We start from the raw sequence: 16499 nt of genomic DNA on the forward strand, positions 1-16499 counted from the left end.
CACCCAGCCAGGGCCGCCGGTCGGGCCGTCCGGGCCGGCGGCAGGGGAGGGTCCCCCCGCGGGACCGGTCCCGGCGGCGCTGCGTGCGCTTCGCGGAGGGCGTAAATAAGGTGTGTGCGCCCGTTTTCGCCATTGACTTGACTTGACTCACCTCTCGACGGTCGCAACGTGCGCGCACTCCAGCTCGCACATCCTCGCTTCGCATATCGCAGAGAACCAGTTCAGATCTCCGACCACTCGCCATGTCGGGTCGCGGAAAGGGAGGCAAAGTGAAGGGAAAGGCAAAGTCCCGCTCGAACCGCGCCGGTCTGCAGTTCCCCGTCGGCCGTATCCACAGGCTGCTCAGGAAGGGCAACTACGCCGAGAGGGTCGGCGCCGGTGCGCCCGTGTACCTGGCCGCCGTCATGGAGTACCTGGCCGCCGAGGTGCTGGAGTTGGCCGGCAACGCCGCCAGGGATAACAAGAAGACGAGGATCATCCCCCGTCATCTTCAGTTGGCCATTCGCAACGACGAGGAGCTGAACAAGCTGCTCTCCGGGGTGACCATCGCCCAGGGAGGCGTCCTGCCCAACATCCAGGCCGTGCTCCTGCCCAAGAAGACCGAGAAGAAGGCGTAAGAATGATGATTCTGCGCCCGCTCATCCTCCACTCTTCTCTCTCTACTCCCCGGACTCCTCCGCCCGTTTCATCATCATCTCGCAGAGTAGTGTACACAAAGGTCCTTTTCAGGACCGCCACATGTATTTATTGCCAATCGTTACCCGTTCGCTGATTTTATAACTATTCTCATTATTTATGTACATTTAAGAAATATATCCGAAGCGCGCTAGGACCGTTCCGTCCGTGTGCGCGGACCTGAATTGTGGTATAGTATGGTAGTACCGATATGATATGCTAGAAACACTGATAATGAAATGAATAAAAATCGCAAGTAAATGAATGCGCGATGGGTAAAGCGCCCGGCGCACGCAACTTACGACGCGTGTCAATACGAGATGATCTCGGCGAGTGTTTTTGTTTAGAATTTTCACTCGTGAAATATATGAAATTAATAAGAGTCAAAGCCTGAGTAGGGTCATGATGAGCCGTGTCGCGCTTGGACGTTAGGTAATTAAAACGAAATGCGACATGATCTCAGCGCTGAGACGATAATGAAATTAATAAATCGTACGTTCCGGTACTCTTGCGTGATTTGAATGTTTAAAATTACTATTGATTCGCGAGTAAAATACATATTAATTTATTGGAAGTTATTATTATTATTATTATTATTATTTTTTTTTTTTTTAACTCAAGTATCGAAATCATACTGCTACGAGTATCAAAATCATACTGCTGGCGAATTCGATTGTGGATGATTAAGGTGTATGCGGTCCTGAAAAGGACCATTTTTATTCGAATCGATCGACCGATCGGAACGGGTCGAGGTGACGGCCGCCCGATACCACTGTACTGCGTGTTAGTCAATCAGACCGATCGACCGACCGACCGAAAATCGTGCCGCGTCTCGTCGCATAGAGCTCGCTTAGGCGCGCTCGCCTCGGATGCGCCTGGCCAGCTGGATGTCCTTGGGCATGATGGTGACGCGCTTGGCGTGGATCGCGCACAGGTTCGTGTCCTCGAAGAGGCCGACCAGGTAGGCCTCGCTCGCCTCCTGCAGGGCCATGACGGCCGAGCTCTGGAAGCGGAGGTCGGTCTTGAAGTCCTGGGCGATCTCGCGCACCAGGCGCTGGAAGGGGAGCTTGCGGATCAGCAGCTCGGTGCTCTTCTGGTAGCGGCGGATCTCCCTGAGCGCGACCGTGCCGGGCCTGTAGCGATGGGGCTTCTTCACGCCGCCGGTGGCCGGGGCGCTCTTGCGGGCCGCCTTCGTGGCCAGCTGCTTCCTGGGCGCCTTGCCCCCGGTGGACTTGCGAGCGGTCTGCTTCGTACGTGCCATGGCTGTAGCTGAGTAGGATTCTTCTCTCTATTCGGAAAAATTTCCCGGGCGCGTCATATTTATCGAAAATACCGTCTCCCCCGTGGGGGGGGATGGGCCGACGCCATTGGCCGATTCGAATATTCCCAACCGCCGGGCGGTCGGGCGGGACGGAGGGGACGGGACGGGACGGGACGGGACGGGACGGGACGGGACGGGCTCGACGGTGAAGCGAGACGGGAGATAGAGTGGAGAAACAATCGCATCCTCCCCGGAGAAATGTGCATGCAGAAAAATTACGAAAAACACTCAAAACCTAGCCTGGAATAATGTTATGCATATAACAAACTGAGACATATATTCGCGTGACGCGATACCGAGTCGCGCCGATCCTCTCGCCTCTCGCCCTCGCTGCTCGCGCGCGAGAGTGAGACGGCGCGCGTGTCGTCGTAGCTGTCGGATCGCTCGGCGGCGAGGGGAGACGCGGGCGCACGTCTGGTGCATAAAAGCGGCCCCGGCCGGCGAAAAACGCCACACGAATCCTACACACGCACGGTAGAGCACCGTGCGAGCAGCGACTACTGTAACCGAAAAGAAGACCACACGCAGAGAAGATGACCGGTCGCGGAAAGGGAGGAAAAGGTCTGGGGAAAGGAGGCGCCAAGCGACACAGGAAAGTCCTCCGCGATAACATCCAGGGCATCACGAAGCCGGCCATCCGCCGTCTGGCCCGCCGAGGCGGCGTCAAGCGCATCTCCGGTCTCATCTACGAGGAGACGCGCGGCGTCCTGAAGGTGTTCCTCGAGAACGTGATCAGGGACGCGGTCACCTACACCGAGCACGCCAAGAGGAAGACCGTCACCGCCATGGACGTCGTCTACGCCCTGAAGCGCCAGGGCCGCACCCTGTACGGTTTCGGAGGTTAAGTCGCCGATCTTCGCCGCTCTTCACCGCTCTTCACCGCTCTTCACCGCACCGCACGCAGCGCGAGATACATTCGCCCCGGCCGTCCCGACGCCCGCACGCCACCGCCACCACCGCACCGCGCTGCTACGCGCGATGTGAATGCGATTTGAAAACAAAAAACGGCCCTTCTCAGGGCCAACAACTGCCTGACCGACCCATGTCGTAACCGTTTTTCGCTTTTCGAAATTTAAATAACACAATACAATTACCTACGTGGATGGATAGAGCTTTGCTTTATTTCTTTCTTTTTTCTCTCTCGTACGGCTTCGAGAACCGCAAGGGAGCGGGGTATCCGCACACGATGATAGTGCGTACAAATCATTGATTTTTTTTTCACTCTCGCTCTCTCTCTCTATCCTTTCCTGAATTGTATTCATGTTTATATAAATGTACATATTATAATACGCGACGCAAATTTGGGAGTCTTAATAAAAAAAAACATAAAAGAAATGAGAGTGACAGCAAAAGGGTGACAGCTGTTTCGCCTGGAAACGGTGACAGCTGTTACGACCAGAGAGAACTCAAACTTAGTTTACTTACTTATACAATGTATGTATATTGTGGGCGTAAGTAACGTCGCTAATCACTCTCGAGTGAAAGATTCCAGGCCGGAAACAATCACGTGTCGTGGGAGTGTACGCGTATACAAGGAGAGAGAGATTAATAGTAGGTCATCCCATATTCACGTGACAACGATCCGACTACGCGTGATCCGGATGCGTTTGTGTGAATAGTTTTGCAGGTGGCGCGCGCGGCGTTGCCTTTTCTTTCAAAAACTGTTGTACTTTGTATCGATATATATTATATTTTATATTATGACGCAACGTCCGCTGACTAATGACTGTCGAGCGAAATATTCTAGGCCGGAGTGTGAACGCTCGTGTGGCATGGGAGTGCATGTAGTTCGTATATGGTATACGAGAGATATTTAATAAATCATCCCATTTCGATGAAAATAAATAATAATGAAAATTCACGAAAGTCACGAAAGACGACTGAGCGTGTTCCGAATAGGTGTGTGTGTGAATCGTTTGGTAGCCCTGACAAGGGCTTTTTGACTCTTCTGCGTGATCTGTGCAATATGACAATATGCAACGGCGGCTGCTGCGGCGACGACGACAAAGACGACTCCACCCCTACTTCTTCGGGGCGGCCTTCTTTGCCGCGGGCTTGGCCTTCGGGGCGGCGGCCTTCTTGGGCTTCGGCGCCTTGGGCTTCTTGGTGGGCGGCTTGGCGGTCTTCTTCGCCTTGGTCGGGCTCTTCGCCTTGGCGGGGGCGGCCTTCTTCGCGGCCGCCTTCTTGGCTGCCGGGGAGGCGGCGGCCTTCTTCGCCTTGGCGGGAGCCGCGGCCGCCTTCTTGGCGGGCTTCTTCTTCGCGGCGGCGGCGGCGGCGGATGACTTCTCCGCGGCCGGCTTCTTCTCCTTGGCGGGGGCGGCGCGCTTCTTGGAAGCGGCGGACGCGGCGGGCTTGCTCTTCTTCTTGGCCCCGCCGGCCGACGCCTTCGCCTTGCTCGCCTCCAGCTTGAACGAACCGGACGCTCCCTTGCCCTTCGTCTGCACCAGGGCGCCGGATTCGACGGCCCCCTTGAGGTACTTCTTGATGAACGGGGCCAGCTTGTCCGCGTCGACCTTGTAGTTGGCCGAGATGTACTTCTTGATGGCCTGCAGGGAGGAGCCGCCGCGCTCCTTCAGCTCCTTGATGGCGTTGTTCACCATCTCGGACGTCTTCGGGTGCGAGGGCTTCGCCTTCGGCTTCTTGGAGGCGGCGGCGGCGGACGCTTTCGCCTTCTTGGCCGGAGTCGCCGGCAGGGGGGAGGCGGCCGCGGGTGCTGCTGTGTCTGCCATCTTGCGAGTCTTGTTGCGTTGCGTTCTGTAGCGAGCGTAGAGCGGTTGCGGGGGGACGATTAGTTCCCGTATTTGTCGTCAGACGGCGCTCGTTCTCGCCTGTCGGTAAAAATTTATACCGTGTCGCGGACGGTCGGTGCGCGCTTGTCGATTTTGCCGATGAAAAGTGTTGTCATTTATGCTTAGGCGGCCGGACGAAAACCGCCCTGGCGGCCGAACGGATCCGCCCGGGGACGCGGAGCGCGGCGGGTCCCGCGGCCGGGAGGTCCCGCCGTCGGCCGGCGGCCGGGTCGGCCGGCCCGGGGGCCGGGCCGCGGCGCGGCGGACGTTTAGAGGCGCAAAAGCTGCAGGGCGGCAGCGTTGGGCGGCCGAAAGCCGGCCGCGAATGCGTCTCCCCGGCGAGCTGGCGGCCCGGGCGCGCGCCGCCCCCGTCGGGCAGGACCCGGCCCCGGGTCCGAGACGTCCGCCGGCCGCGGAGGGCCTCCGGTGGCGGAGCGAGGGCCCCCCGAAGCGGCCGGACGTAACACACGCGAACGCCGACGGACCGCCGGAGAGCGTCCGGGCCGAGAGAGAGACCTGCCTCCGGGTCGGGAGCGAATATTATCTAGTGAATTATAACGATTGATCGATCTACTAACGGCTATCGTAGGATTACATGTCGAACGAGTGAGACGCGAAAAGATAGAAGAAAAGAATAGAATTAAAAAAAAAAAAAAATACATTAATATAATAACGATCCGTCGTTTGCGAGGAATCGTATCACGAATGGGATGGATAGTAGTAGTAGTAGTAGTAGTAGAATCATCGGAAGGCGTAAGTGAAAGAAAGAAGAATAGAAGTTAGAAAAAATATAAATAAAGAAAGGAAAAAGAGGAGTTGGGAGAATGATAGAAGTAGATGAATAGAAAAGAAAGAACGAATAAAACAGACCGATAATAAGTATGAATGATTCCGGTCTACGTGCAAAATGACGCGAGCTCCGCGCGCAGTAGTAGGCTCGTTCTGTAAAAAGTGAAACGTCATCGACTTATAAAAAAAAAAAAAAAAAAAAAAAAAATCGAAATCGGGATGATGATGATATATAATCGGGTGAGATGCGACGATGATGATGATTCGTGTCGCCGTAGCGGTGCGTACGACCGACGATGACGACGATGACGATGATACGCGTGAAGAAGAACAATAATAACAATATGTGATAATAGGAATATGTATTAAATGAAATATGAAAAATAAAAACGTGTATCTACTGTTGAAGATGTGTATGTATGTATGTCGAATGTCGGGGCGAGTTCGGTAGGTGATCGGAAATGGTATTTGTAATGAGAATAGTTGTCAGGTGTATATTAGTATGCATAAAGAATGAAGAAGAAGCGAAGGAAAGGGGGAAAAAAAAAAAAAAAAAAAAATGACTAGGTAAGGTGACATGTCGAAGAGGCCCTCGAGGATATGGCACCGTACGTACGATAGTATGATAGAATCGTACGGCTTCGAGAACCGCAAGGGAGCGGAGTATCCGCACACGATGATAGTACGTAGAAATCATTGATTTTTTTTCACTCTCGCTCTCTCTCTCTATCCTTTCCTGAATTGTATTCATGTTTATATAAATGTACATATCATAATACGCGACGCAAATTTGGGAGTCAAAAAAAAAAAAACATAAAAGAAATGAAAGTGACAGCAAAAGGGTGACAGCTGTTTCGCCTGAAAAGGGTGACAGCTGTTTCGCCCTAAAACTGAAGAAGAAGAAGAAGGTGACAGCTGTTACGACCAGAGAGAACTCAAAAAAAAATCACAGCAGTTCCGCTCGGGGAAAAAAAAAAAACCAAAAACAAAAAACTGCGAAAGGTGACAGCAATTTTGCAACCGAAACAACGGCCAAATAAAAAGAAGGAGAAAAAAATGTGTATATATATAATATACATGCGTACGTATATGATTTTTTATATAAAAAAAGGACAATTTTGATCGGACGCCCGGCTAATCGTGCGATAGGCAATCGCCGCGCACCGCGGCGCGGCCGGTTGCGCGATCCGTTACGGGGCGCTTATCACTGTTGCGCTTCTCGTTCTATTATCGTAGTTATTATTTACACACACATCTGTCTATAGTATAATATATTTGCAGTAAGTATTTGGATTATTCGTGTGGTGGTCCTGATAAGGACCTTTGTTAATTGCGCTGTATTAGATGGTTTAACGTAGACGACGACGGCGCTGTTGATGTCGATGATTATTATGATGATGACGATGATGACGATGTCGGTGTGTATAGATTACAATATTCGGTGCAGACGAATATCGCGCGTCCGTGTGCGTGTCGCGTCGTGTTTCAACGCGCTGGCGCTGGCGCTGGCGCCTACTTGGAGCTGGTGTACTTGGTGACGGCCTTGGTGCCCTCGCTGACGGCGTGCTTGGCCAGCTCCCCGGGCAGCAGCAGCCTGACGGCGGTCTGGATCTCCCTGCTGGTGATCGTCGACCTCTTGTTGTAGTGGGCGAGACGGGACGCCTCGGCGGCGATGCGCTCGAAGATGTCGTTCACGAAGCTGTTCATGATGCTCATCGCCTTACTGGAGATTCCGGTGTCGGGATGCACCTGCTTGAGCACCTTGTAGATGTAGATGGCGTAGCTCTCCTTCCTCCTGCGCTTCGACTTCTTCTTGTCCCCCTTGGAGATGTTCTTCTGGGCCTTGCCCGACTTCTTGGCTGCCTTTCCGCTCGTCTTGGGCGGCATTGTCTCTTCTTATCTCGGAATAGATGCGGCGTAGAGTGGAGCAGAGGAGTCGCGGTGGACTGTCTGTACTGTGCGGTGTGCGTGGCGCAAACTGAAAAATCGACCGTTTTTGTCACTTCGGTCGGCGCACCCAGCCAGGGCCGCCGGTCGGGCCGTCCGGGCCGGCGGCAGGGGAGGGTCCCCCCGCGGGACCGGTCCCGGCGGCGCTGCGTGCGCTTCGCGGAGGGCGTAAATAAGGTGTGTGCGCCCGTTTTCGCCATTGACTTGACTTGACTCACCTCTCGACGGTCGCAACGTGCGCGCACTCCAGCTCGCACATCCTCGCTTCGCATATCGCAGAGAACCAGTTCAGATCTCCGACCACTCGCCATGTCGGGTCGCGGAAAGGGAGGCAAAGTGAAGGGAAAGGCAAAGTCCCGCTCGAACCGCGCCGGTCTGCAGTTCCCCGTCGGCCGTATCCACAGGCTGCTCAGGAAGGGCAACTACGCCGAGAGGGTCGGCGCCGGTGCGCCCGTGTACCTGGCCGCCGTCATGGAGTACCTGGCCGCCGAGGTGCTGGAGTTGGCCGGCAACGCCGCCAGGGATAACAAGAAGACGAGGATCATCCCCCGTCATCTTCAGTTGGCCATTCGCAACGACGAGGAGCTGAACAAGCTGCTCTCCGGGGTGACCATCGCCCAGGGAGGCGTCCTGCCCAACATCCAGGCCGTGCTCCTGCCCAAGAAGACCGAGAAGAAGGCGTAAGAATGATGATTCTGCGCCCGCTCATCCTCCACTCTTCTCTCTCTACTCCCCGGACTCCTCCGCCCGTTTCATCATCATCTCGCAGAGTAGTGTACACAAAGGTCCTTTTCAGGACCGCCACATGTATTTATTGCCAATCGTTACCCGTTCGCTGATTTTATAACTATTCTCATTATTTATGTACATTTAAGAAATATATCCGAAGCGCGCTAGGACCGTTCCGTCCGTGTGCGCGGACCTGAATTGTGGTATAGTATGGTAGTACCGATATGATATGCTAGAAACACTGATAATGAAATGAATAAAAATCGCAAGTAAATGAATGCGCGATGGGTAAAGCGCCCGGCGCACGCAACTTACGACGCGTGTCAATACGAGATGATCTCGGCGAGTGTTTTTGTTTAGAATTTTCACTCGTGAAATATATGAAATTAATAAGAGTCAAAGCCTGAGTAGGGTCATGATGAGCCGTGTCGCGCTTGGACGTTAGGTAATTAAAACGAAATGCGACATGATCTCAGCGCTGAGACGATAATGAAATTAATAAATCGTACGTTCCGGTACTCTTGCGTGATTTGAATGTTTAAAATTACTATTGATTCGCGAGTAAAATACATATTAATTTATTGGAAGTTATTATTATTATTATTATTATATTTTTTTTTTTTTTTAACTCAAGTATCGAAATCATACTGCTACGAGTATCAAAATCATACTGCTGGCGAATTCGATTGTGGATGATTAAGGTGTATGCGGTCCTGAAAAGGACCATTTTTATTCGAATCGATCGACCGATCGGAACGGGTCGAGGTGACGGCCGCCCGATACCACTGTACTGCGTGTTAGTCAATCAGACCGATCGACCGACCGACCGAAAATCGTGCCGCGTCTCGTCGCATAGAGCTCGCTTAGGCGCGCTCGCCTCGGATGCGCCTGGCCAGCTGGATGTCCTTGGGCATGATGGTGACGCGCTTGGCGTGGATCGCGCACAGGTTCGTGTCCTCGAAGAGGCCGACCAGGTAGGCCTCGCTCGCCTCCTGCAGGGCCATGACGGCCGAGCTCTGGAAGCGGAGGTCGGTCTTGAAGTCCTGGGCGATCTCGCGCACCAGGCGCTGGAAGGGGAGCTTGCGGATCAGCAGCTCGGTGCTCTTCTGGTAGCGGCGGATCTCCCTGAGCGCGACCGTGCCGGGCCTGTAGCGATGGGGCTTCTTCACGCCGCCGGTGGCCGGGGCGCTCTTGCGGGCCGCCTTCGTGGCCAGCTGCTTCCTGGGCGCCTTGCCCCCGGTGGACTTGCGAGCGGTCTGCTTCGTACGTGCCATGGCTGTAGCTGAGTAGGATTCTTCTCTCTATTCGGAAAAATTTCCCGGGCGCGTCATATTTATCGAAAATACCGTCTCCCCCGTGGGGGGGGATGGGCCGACGCCATTGGCCGATTCGAATATTCCCAACCGCCGGGCGGTCGGGCGGGACGGAGGGGACGGGACGGGACGGGACGGGACGGGACGGGACGGGACGGGACGGGCTCGACGGTGAAGCGAGACGGGAGATAGAGTGGAGAAACAATCGCATCCTCCCCGGAGAAATGTGCATGCAGAAAAATTACGAAAAACACTCAAAACCTAGCCTGGAATAATGTTATGCATATAACAAACTGAGACATATATTCGCGTGACGCGATACCGAGTCGCGCCGATCCTCTCGCCTCTCGCCCTCGCTGCTCGCGCGCGAGAGTGAGACGGCGCGCGTGTCGTCGTAGCTGTCGGATCGCTCGGCGGCGAGGGGAGACGCGGGCGCACGTCTGGTGCATAAAAGCGGCCCCGGCCGGCGAAAAACGCCACACGAATCCTACACACGCACGGTAGAGCACCGTGCGAGCAGCGACTACTGTAACCGAAAAGAAGACCACACGCAGAGAAGATGACCGGTCGCGGAAAGGGAGGAAAAGGTCTGGGGAAAGGAGGCGCCAAGCGACACAGGAAAGTCCTCCGCGATAACATCCAGGGCATCACGAAGCCGGCCATCCGCCGTCTGGCCCGCCGAGGCGGCGTCAAGCGCATCTCCGGTCTCATCTACGAGGAGACGCGCGGCGTCCTGAAGGTGTTCCTCGAGAACGTGATCAGGGACGCGGTCACCTACACCGAGCACGCCAAGAGGAAGACCGTCACCGCCATGGACGTCGTCTACGCCCTGAAGCGCCAGGGCCGCACCCTGTACGGTTTCGGAGGTTAAGTCGCCGATCTTCGCCGCTCTTCACCGCTCTTCACCGCTCTTCACCGCACCGCACGCAGCGCGAGATACATTCGCCCCGGCCGTCCCGACGCCCGCACGCCACCGCCACCACCGCACCGCGCTGCTACGCGCGATGTGAATGCGATTTGAAAACAAAAAACGGCCCTTCTCAGGGCCAACAACTGCCTGACCGACCCATGTCGTAACCGTTTTTCGCTTTTCGAAATTTAAATAACACAATACAATTACCTACGTGGATGGATAGAGCTTTGCTTTATTTCTTTCTTTTTTCTCTCTCGTACGGCTTCGAGAACCGCAAGGGAGCGGGGTATCCGCACACGATGATAGTGCGTACAAATCATTGATTTTTTTTTCACTCTCGCTCTCTCTCTCTATCCTTTCCTGAATTGTATTCATGTTTATATAAATGTACATATTATAATACGCGACGCAAATTTGGGAGTCTTAATAAAAAAAAACATAAAAGAAATGAGAGTGACAGCAAAAGGGTGACAGCTGTTTCGCCTGGAAACGGTGACAGCTGTTACGACCAGAGAGAACTCAAACTTAGTTTACTTACTTATACAATGTATGTATATTGTGGGCGTAAGTAACGTCGCTAATCACTCTCGAGTGAAAGATTCCAGGCCGGAAACAATCACGTGTCGTGGGAGTGTACGCGTATACAAGGAGAGAGAGATTAATAGTAGGTCATCCCATATTCACGTGACAACGATCCGACTACGCGTGATCCGGATGCGTTTGTGTGAATAGTTTTGCAGGTGGCGCGCGCGGCGTTGCCTTTTCTTTCAAAAACTGTTGTACTTTGTATCGATATATATTATATTTTATATTATGACGCAACGTCCGCTGACTAATGACTGTCGAGCGAAATATTCTAGGCCGGAGTGTGAACGCTCGTGTGGCATGGGAGTGCATGTAGTTCGTATATGGTATACGAGAGATATTTAATAAATCATCCCATTTCGATGAAAATAAATAATAATGAAAATTCACGAAAGTCACGAAAGACGACTGAGCGTGTTCCGAATAGGTGTGTGTGTGAATCGTTTGGTAGCCCTGACAAGGGCTTTTTGACTCTTCTGCGTGATCTGTGCAATATGACAATATGCAACGGCGGCTGCTGCGGCGACGACGACAAAGACGACTCCACCCCTACTTCTTCGGGGCGGCCTTCTTTGCCGCGGGCTTGGCCTTCGGGGCGGCGGCCTTCTTGGGCTTCGGCGCCTTGGGCTTCTTGGTGGGCGGCTTGGCGGTCTTCTTCGCCTTGGTCGGGCTCTTCGCCTTGGCGGGGGCGGCCTTCTTCGCGGCCGCCTTCTTGGCTGCCGGGGAGGCGGCGGCCTTCTTCGCCTTGGCGGGAGCCGCGGCCGCCTTCTTGGCGGGCTTCTTCTTCGCGGCGGCGGCGGCGGCGGATGACTTCTCCGCGGCCGGCTTCTTCTCCTTGGCGGGGGCGGCGCGCTTCTTGGAAGCGGCGGACGCGGCGGGCTTGCTCTTCTTCTTGGCCCCGCCGGCCGACGCCTTCGCCTTGCTCGCCTCCAGCTTGAACGAACCGGACGCTCCCTTGCCCTTCGTCTGCACCAGGGCGCCGGATTCGACGGCCCCCTTGAGGTACTTCTTGATGAACGGGGCCAGCTTGTCCGCGTCGACCTTGTAGTTGGCCGAGATGTACTTCTTGATGGCCTGCAGGGAGGAGCCGCCGCGCTCCTTCAGCTCCTTGATGGCGTTGTTCACCATCTCGGACGTCTTCGGGTGCGAGGGCTTCGCCTTCGGCTTCTTGGAGGCGGCGGCGGCGGACGCTTTCGCCTTCTTGGCCGGAGTCGCCGGCAGGGGGGAGGCGGCCGCGGGTGCTGCTGTGTCTGCCATCTTGCGAGTCTTGTTGCGTTGCGTTCTGTAGCGAGCGTAGAGCGGTTGCGGGGGGACGATTAGTTCCCGTATTTGTCGTCAGACGGCGCTCGTTCTCGCCTGTCGGTAAAAATTTATACCGTGTCGCGGACGGTCGGTGCGCGCTTGTCGATTTTGCCGATGAAAAGTGTTGTCATTTATGCTTAGGCGGCCGGACGAAAACCGCCCTGGCGGCCGAACGGATCCGCCCGGGGACGCGGAGCGCGGCGGGTCCCGCGGCCGGGAGGTCCCGCCGTCGGCCGGCGGCCGGGTCGGCCGGCCCGGGGGCCGGGCCGCGGCGCGGCGGACGTTTAGAGGCGCAAAAGCTGCAGGGCGGCAGCGTTGGGCGGCCGAAAGCCGGCCGCGAATGCGTCTCCCCGGCGAGCTGGCGGCCCGGGCGCGCGCCGCCCCCGTCGGGCAGGACCCGGCCCCGGGTCCGAGACGTCCGCCGGCCGCGGAGGGCCTCCGGTGGCGGAGCGAGGGCCCCCCGAAGCGGCCGGACGTAACACACGCGAACGCCGACGGACCGCCGGAGAGCGTCCGGGCCGAGAGAGAGACCTGCCTCCGGGTCGGGAGCGAATATTATCTAGTGAATTATAACGATTGATCGATCTACTAACGGCTATCGTAGGATTACATGTCGAACGAGTGAGACGCGAAAAGATAGAAGAAAAGAATAGAATTAAAAAAAAAAAAAAATACATTAATATAATAACGATCCGTCGTTTGCGAGGAATCGTATCACGAATGGGATGGATAGTAGTAGTAGTAGTAGTAGTAGAATCATCGGAAGGCGTAAGTGAAAGAAAGAAGAATAGAAGTTAGAAAAAATATAAATAAAGAAAGGAAAAAGAGGAGTTGGGAGAATGATAGAAGTAGATGAATAGAAAAGAAAGAACGAATAAAACAGACCGATAATAAGTATGAATGATTCCGGTCTACGTGCAAAATGACGCGAGCTCCGCGCGCAGTAGTAGGCTCGTTCTGTAAAAAGTGAAACGTCATCGACTTATAAAAAAAAAAAAAAAAAAAAAAAAAATCGAAATCGGGATGATGATGATATATAATCGGGTGAGATGCGACGATGATGATGATTCGTGTCGCCGTAGCGGTGCGTACGACCGACGATGACGACGATGACGATGATACGCGTGAAGAAGAACAATAATAACAATATGTGATAATAGGAATATGTATTAAATGAAATATGAAAAATAAAAACGTGTATCTACTGTTGAAGATGTGTATGTATGTATGTCGAATGTCGGGGCGAGTTCGGTAGGTGATCGGAAATGGTATTTGTAATGAGAATAGTTGTCAGGTGTATATTAGTATGCATAAAGAATGAAGAAGAAGCGAAGGAAAGGGGGAAAAAAAAAAAAAAAAAAAAATGACTAGGTAAGGTGACATGTCGAAGAGGCCCTCGAGGATATGGCACCGTACGTACGATAGTATGATAGAATCGTACGGCTTCGAGAACCGCAAGGGAGCGGAGTATCCGCACACGATGATAGTACGTAGAAATCATTGATTTTTTTTCACTCTCGCTCTCTCTCTCTATCCTTTCCTGAATTGTATTCATGTTTATATAAATGTACATATCATAATACGCGACGCAAATTTGGGAGTCAAAAAAAAAAAAACATAAAAGAAATGAAAGTGACAGCAAAAGGGTGACAGCTGTTTCGCCTGAAAAGGGTGACAGCTGTTTCGCCCTAAAACTGAAGAAGAAGAAGAAGGTGACAGCTGTTACGACCAGAGAGAACTCAAAAAAAAATCACAGCAGTTCCGCTCGGGGAAAAAAAAAAAACCAAAAACAAAAAACTGCGAAAGGTGACAGCAATTTTGCAACCGAAACAACGGCCAAATAAAAAGAAGGAGAAAAAAATGTGTATATATATAATATACATGCGTACGTATATGATTTTTTATATAAAAAAAGGACAATTTTGATCGGACGCCCGGCTAATCGTGCGATAGGCAATCGCCGCGCACCGCGGCGCGGCCGGTTGCGCGATCCGTTACGGGGCGCTTATCACTGTTGCGCTTCTCGTTCTATTATCGTAGTTATTATTTACACACACATCTGTCTATAGTATAATATATTTGCAGTAAGTATTTGGATTATTCGTGTGGTGGTCCTGATAAGGACCTTTGTTAATTGCGCTGTATTAGATGGTTTAACGTAGACGACGACGGCGCTGTTGATGTCGATGATTATTATGATGATGACGATGATGACGATGTCGGTGTGTATAGATTACAATATTCGGTGCAGACGAATATCGCGCGTCCGTGTGCGTGTCGCGTCGTGTTTCAACGCGCTGGCGCTGGCGCTGGCGCCTACTTGGAGCTGGTGTACTTGGTGACGGCCTTGGTGCCCTCGCTGACGGCGTGCTTGGCCAGCTCCCCGGGCAGCAGCAGCCTGACGGCGGTCTGGATCTCCCTGCTGGTGATCGTCGACCTCTTGTTGTAGTGGGCGAGACGGGACGCCTCGGCGGCGATGCGCTCGAAGATGTCGTTCACGAAGCTGTTCATGATGCTCATCGCCTTACTGGAGATTCCGGTGTCGGGATGCACCTGCTTGAGCACCTTGTAGATGTAGATGGCGTAGCTCTCCTTCCTCCTGCGCTTCGACTTCTTCTTGTCCCCCTTGGAGATGTTCTTCTGGGCCTTGCCCGACTTCTTGGCTGCCTTTCCGCTCGTCTTGGGCGGCATTGTCTCTTCTTATCTCGGAATAGATGCGGCGTAGAGTGGAGCAGAGGAGTCGCGGTGGACTGTCTGTACTGTGCGGTGTGCGTGGCGCAAACTGAAAAATCGACCGTTTTTGTCACTTCGGTCGGCGCACCCAGCCAGGGCCGCCGGTCGGGCCGTCCGGGCCGGCGGCAGGGGAGGGTCCCCCCGCGGGACCGGTCCCGGCGGCGCTGCGTGCGCTTCGCGGAGGGCGTAAATAAGGTGTGTGCGCCCGTTTTCGCCATTGACTTGACTTGACTCACCTCTCGACGGTCGCAACGTGCGCGCACTCCAGCTCGCACATCCTCGCTTCGCATATCGCAGAGAACCAGTTCAGATCTCCGACCACTCGCCATGTCGGGTCGCGGAAAGGGAGGCAAAGTGAAGGGAAAGGCAAAGTCCCGCTCGAACCGCGCCGGTCTGCAGTTCCCCGTCGGCCGTATCCACAGGCTGCTCAGGAAGGGCAACTACGCCGAGAGGGTCGGCGCCGGTGCGCCCGTGTACCTGGCCGCCGTCATGGAGTACCTGGCCGCCGAGGTGCTGGAGTTGGCCGGCAACGCCGCCAGGGATAACAAGAAGACGAGGATCATCCCCCGTCATCTTCAGTTGGCCATTCGCAACGACGAGGAGCTGAACAAGCTGCTCTCCGGGGTGACCATCGCCCAGGGAGGCGTCCTGCCCAACATCCAGGCCGTGCTCCTGCCCAAGAAGACCGAGAAGAAGGCGTAAGAATGATGATTCTGCGCCCGCTCATCCTCCACTCTTCTCTCTCTACTCCCCGGACTCCTCCGCCCGTTTCATCATCATCTCGCAGAGTAGTGTACACAAAGGTCCTTTTCAGGACCGCCACATGTATTTATTGCCAATCGTTACCCGTTCGCTGATTTTATAACTATTCTCATTATTTATGTACATTTAAGAAATATATCCGAAGCGCGCTAGGACCGTTCCGTCCGTGTGCGCGGACCTGAATTGTGGTATAGTATGGTAGTACCGATATGATATGCTAGAAACACTGATAATGAAATGAATAAAAATCGCAAGTAAATGAATGCGCGATGGGTAAAGCGCCCGGCGCACGCAACTTACGACGCGTGTCAATACGAGATGATCTCGGCGAGTGTTTTTGTTTAGAATTTTCACTCGTGAAATATATGAAATTAATAAGAGTCAAAGCCTGAGTAGGGTCATGATGAGCCGTGTCGCGCTTGGACGTTAGGTAATTAAAACGAAATGCGACATGATCTCAGCGCTGAGACGATAATGAAATTAATAAATCGTACGTTCCGGTACTCTTGCGTGATTTGAATGTTTAAAATTACTATTGATTCGCGAGTAAAATACATATTAATTTATTGGAAGTTATTATTATTATTATTATTATTATTATTTTTTTTTTTAACTCAAGTATCGAAATCATACTGCTACGA

The 16499-nt window shown here is 53.5% G+C and overlaps 11 protein-coding genes across 11 annotated transcripts; 5 read left to right on the forward strand and 6 right to left on the reverse strand.

Annotated features, from left to right (window-relative positions):
- Positions 1–154: 154 nt before the first annotated feature.
- On the forward strand, positions 155–730 carry LOC148298324 (histone H2A). The gene has a single exon (XM_088276954.1). It carries the CDS (start codon positions 243–245, stop codon positions 615–617), a length of 375 nt encoding a protein of 124 aa, XP_088133080.1. The 5' UTR covers positions 155–242; the 3' UTR covers positions 618–730.
- A 795-nt stretch (positions 731–1525) lies between these two features.
- Positions 1526–2026, reverse strand: LOC148298325 (histone H3). Its single transcript, XM_088276963.1, has one exon. The coding sequence runs from the start codon at positions 1934–1936 to the stop codon at positions 1526–1528; it is 411 nt and encodes a 136-aa protein (XP_088133089.1). The 5' UTR covers positions 1937–2026.
- A 422-nt stretch (positions 2027–2448) lies between these two features.
- LOC148298326 (histone H4) lies at positions 2449–3153 on the forward strand. Its single transcript, XM_088276960.1, has one exon. It carries the CDS (start codon positions 2530–2532, stop codon positions 2839–2841), a length of 312 nt encoding a protein of 103 aa, XP_088133086.1. The 5' UTR covers positions 2449–2529; the 3' UTR covers positions 2842–3153.
- A 758-nt stretch (positions 3154–3911) lies between these two features.
- LOC148298327 (uncharacterized) lies at positions 3912–4804 on the reverse strand. The gene has a single exon (XM_088276955.1). It carries the CDS (start codon positions 4723–4725, stop codon positions 4018–4020), a length of 708 nt encoding a protein of 235 aa, XP_088133081.1. The 5' UTR covers positions 4726–4804; the 3' UTR covers positions 3912–4017.
- Positions 4805–7086: 2282 nt separating this feature from the next.
- Positions 7087–7461, reverse strand: LOC148298328 (histone H2B). Its single transcript, XM_088276956.1, has one exon. The coding sequence runs from the start codon at positions 7459–7461 to the stop codon at positions 7087–7089; it is 375 nt and encodes a 124-aa protein (XP_088133082.1).
- A 19-nt stretch (positions 7462–7480) lies between these two features.
- On the forward strand, positions 7481–8318 carry LOC148298329 (histone H2A). Its single transcript, XM_088276958.1, has one exon. It carries the CDS (start codon positions 7831–7833, stop codon positions 8203–8205), a length of 375 nt encoding a protein of 124 aa, XP_088133084.1. The 5' UTR covers positions 7481–7830; the 3' UTR covers positions 8206–8318.
- Positions 8319–9113: 795 nt separating this feature from the next.
- LOC148298330 (histone H3) lies at positions 9114–9614 on the reverse strand. The gene has a single exon (XM_088276964.1). It carries the CDS (start codon positions 9522–9524, stop codon positions 9114–9116), a length of 411 nt encoding a protein of 136 aa, XP_088133090.1. The 5' UTR covers positions 9525–9614.
- Positions 9615–10041: 427 nt separating this feature from the next.
- LOC148298331 (histone H4) lies at positions 10042–10746 on the forward strand. Its single transcript, XM_088276959.1, has one exon. It carries the CDS (start codon positions 10123–10125, stop codon positions 10432–10434), a length of 312 nt encoding a protein of 103 aa, XP_088133085.1. The 5' UTR covers positions 10042–10122; the 3' UTR covers positions 10435–10746.
- Positions 10747–11504: 758 nt separating this feature from the next.
- LOC148298332 (uncharacterized) lies at positions 11505–12397 on the reverse strand. The gene has a single exon (XM_088276961.1). It carries the CDS (start codon positions 12316–12318, stop codon positions 11611–11613), a length of 708 nt encoding a protein of 235 aa, XP_088133087.1. The 5' UTR covers positions 12319–12397; the 3' UTR covers positions 11505–11610.
- A 2282-nt stretch (positions 12398–14679) lies between these two features.
- On the reverse strand, positions 14680–15054 carry LOC148298333 (histone H2B). Its single transcript, XM_088276951.1, has one exon. It carries the CDS (start codon positions 15052–15054, stop codon positions 14680–14682), a length of 375 nt encoding a protein of 124 aa, XP_088133077.1.
- A 19-nt stretch (positions 15055–15073) lies between these two features.
- LOC148298334 (histone H2A) lies at positions 15074–15911 on the forward strand. The gene has a single exon (XM_088276952.1). It carries the CDS (start codon positions 15424–15426, stop codon positions 15796–15798), a length of 375 nt encoding a protein of 124 aa, XP_088133078.1. The 5' UTR covers positions 15074–15423; the 3' UTR covers positions 15799–15911.
- The last annotated feature ends 588 nt before the right edge of the window (positions 15912–16499 follow it).

Source organism: Brachycentrus maculatus, unplaced genomic scaffold, assembly GCF_059751285.1.
Source record: "Brachycentrus maculatus isolate JH-2025_06_01 unplaced genomic scaffold, ASM5975128v1 h1tg002195l, whole genome shotgun sequence".
Taxonomy (NCBI): Eukaryota; Metazoa; Arthropoda; class Insecta; order Trichoptera; family Brachycentridae; genus Brachycentrus; species Brachycentrus maculatus.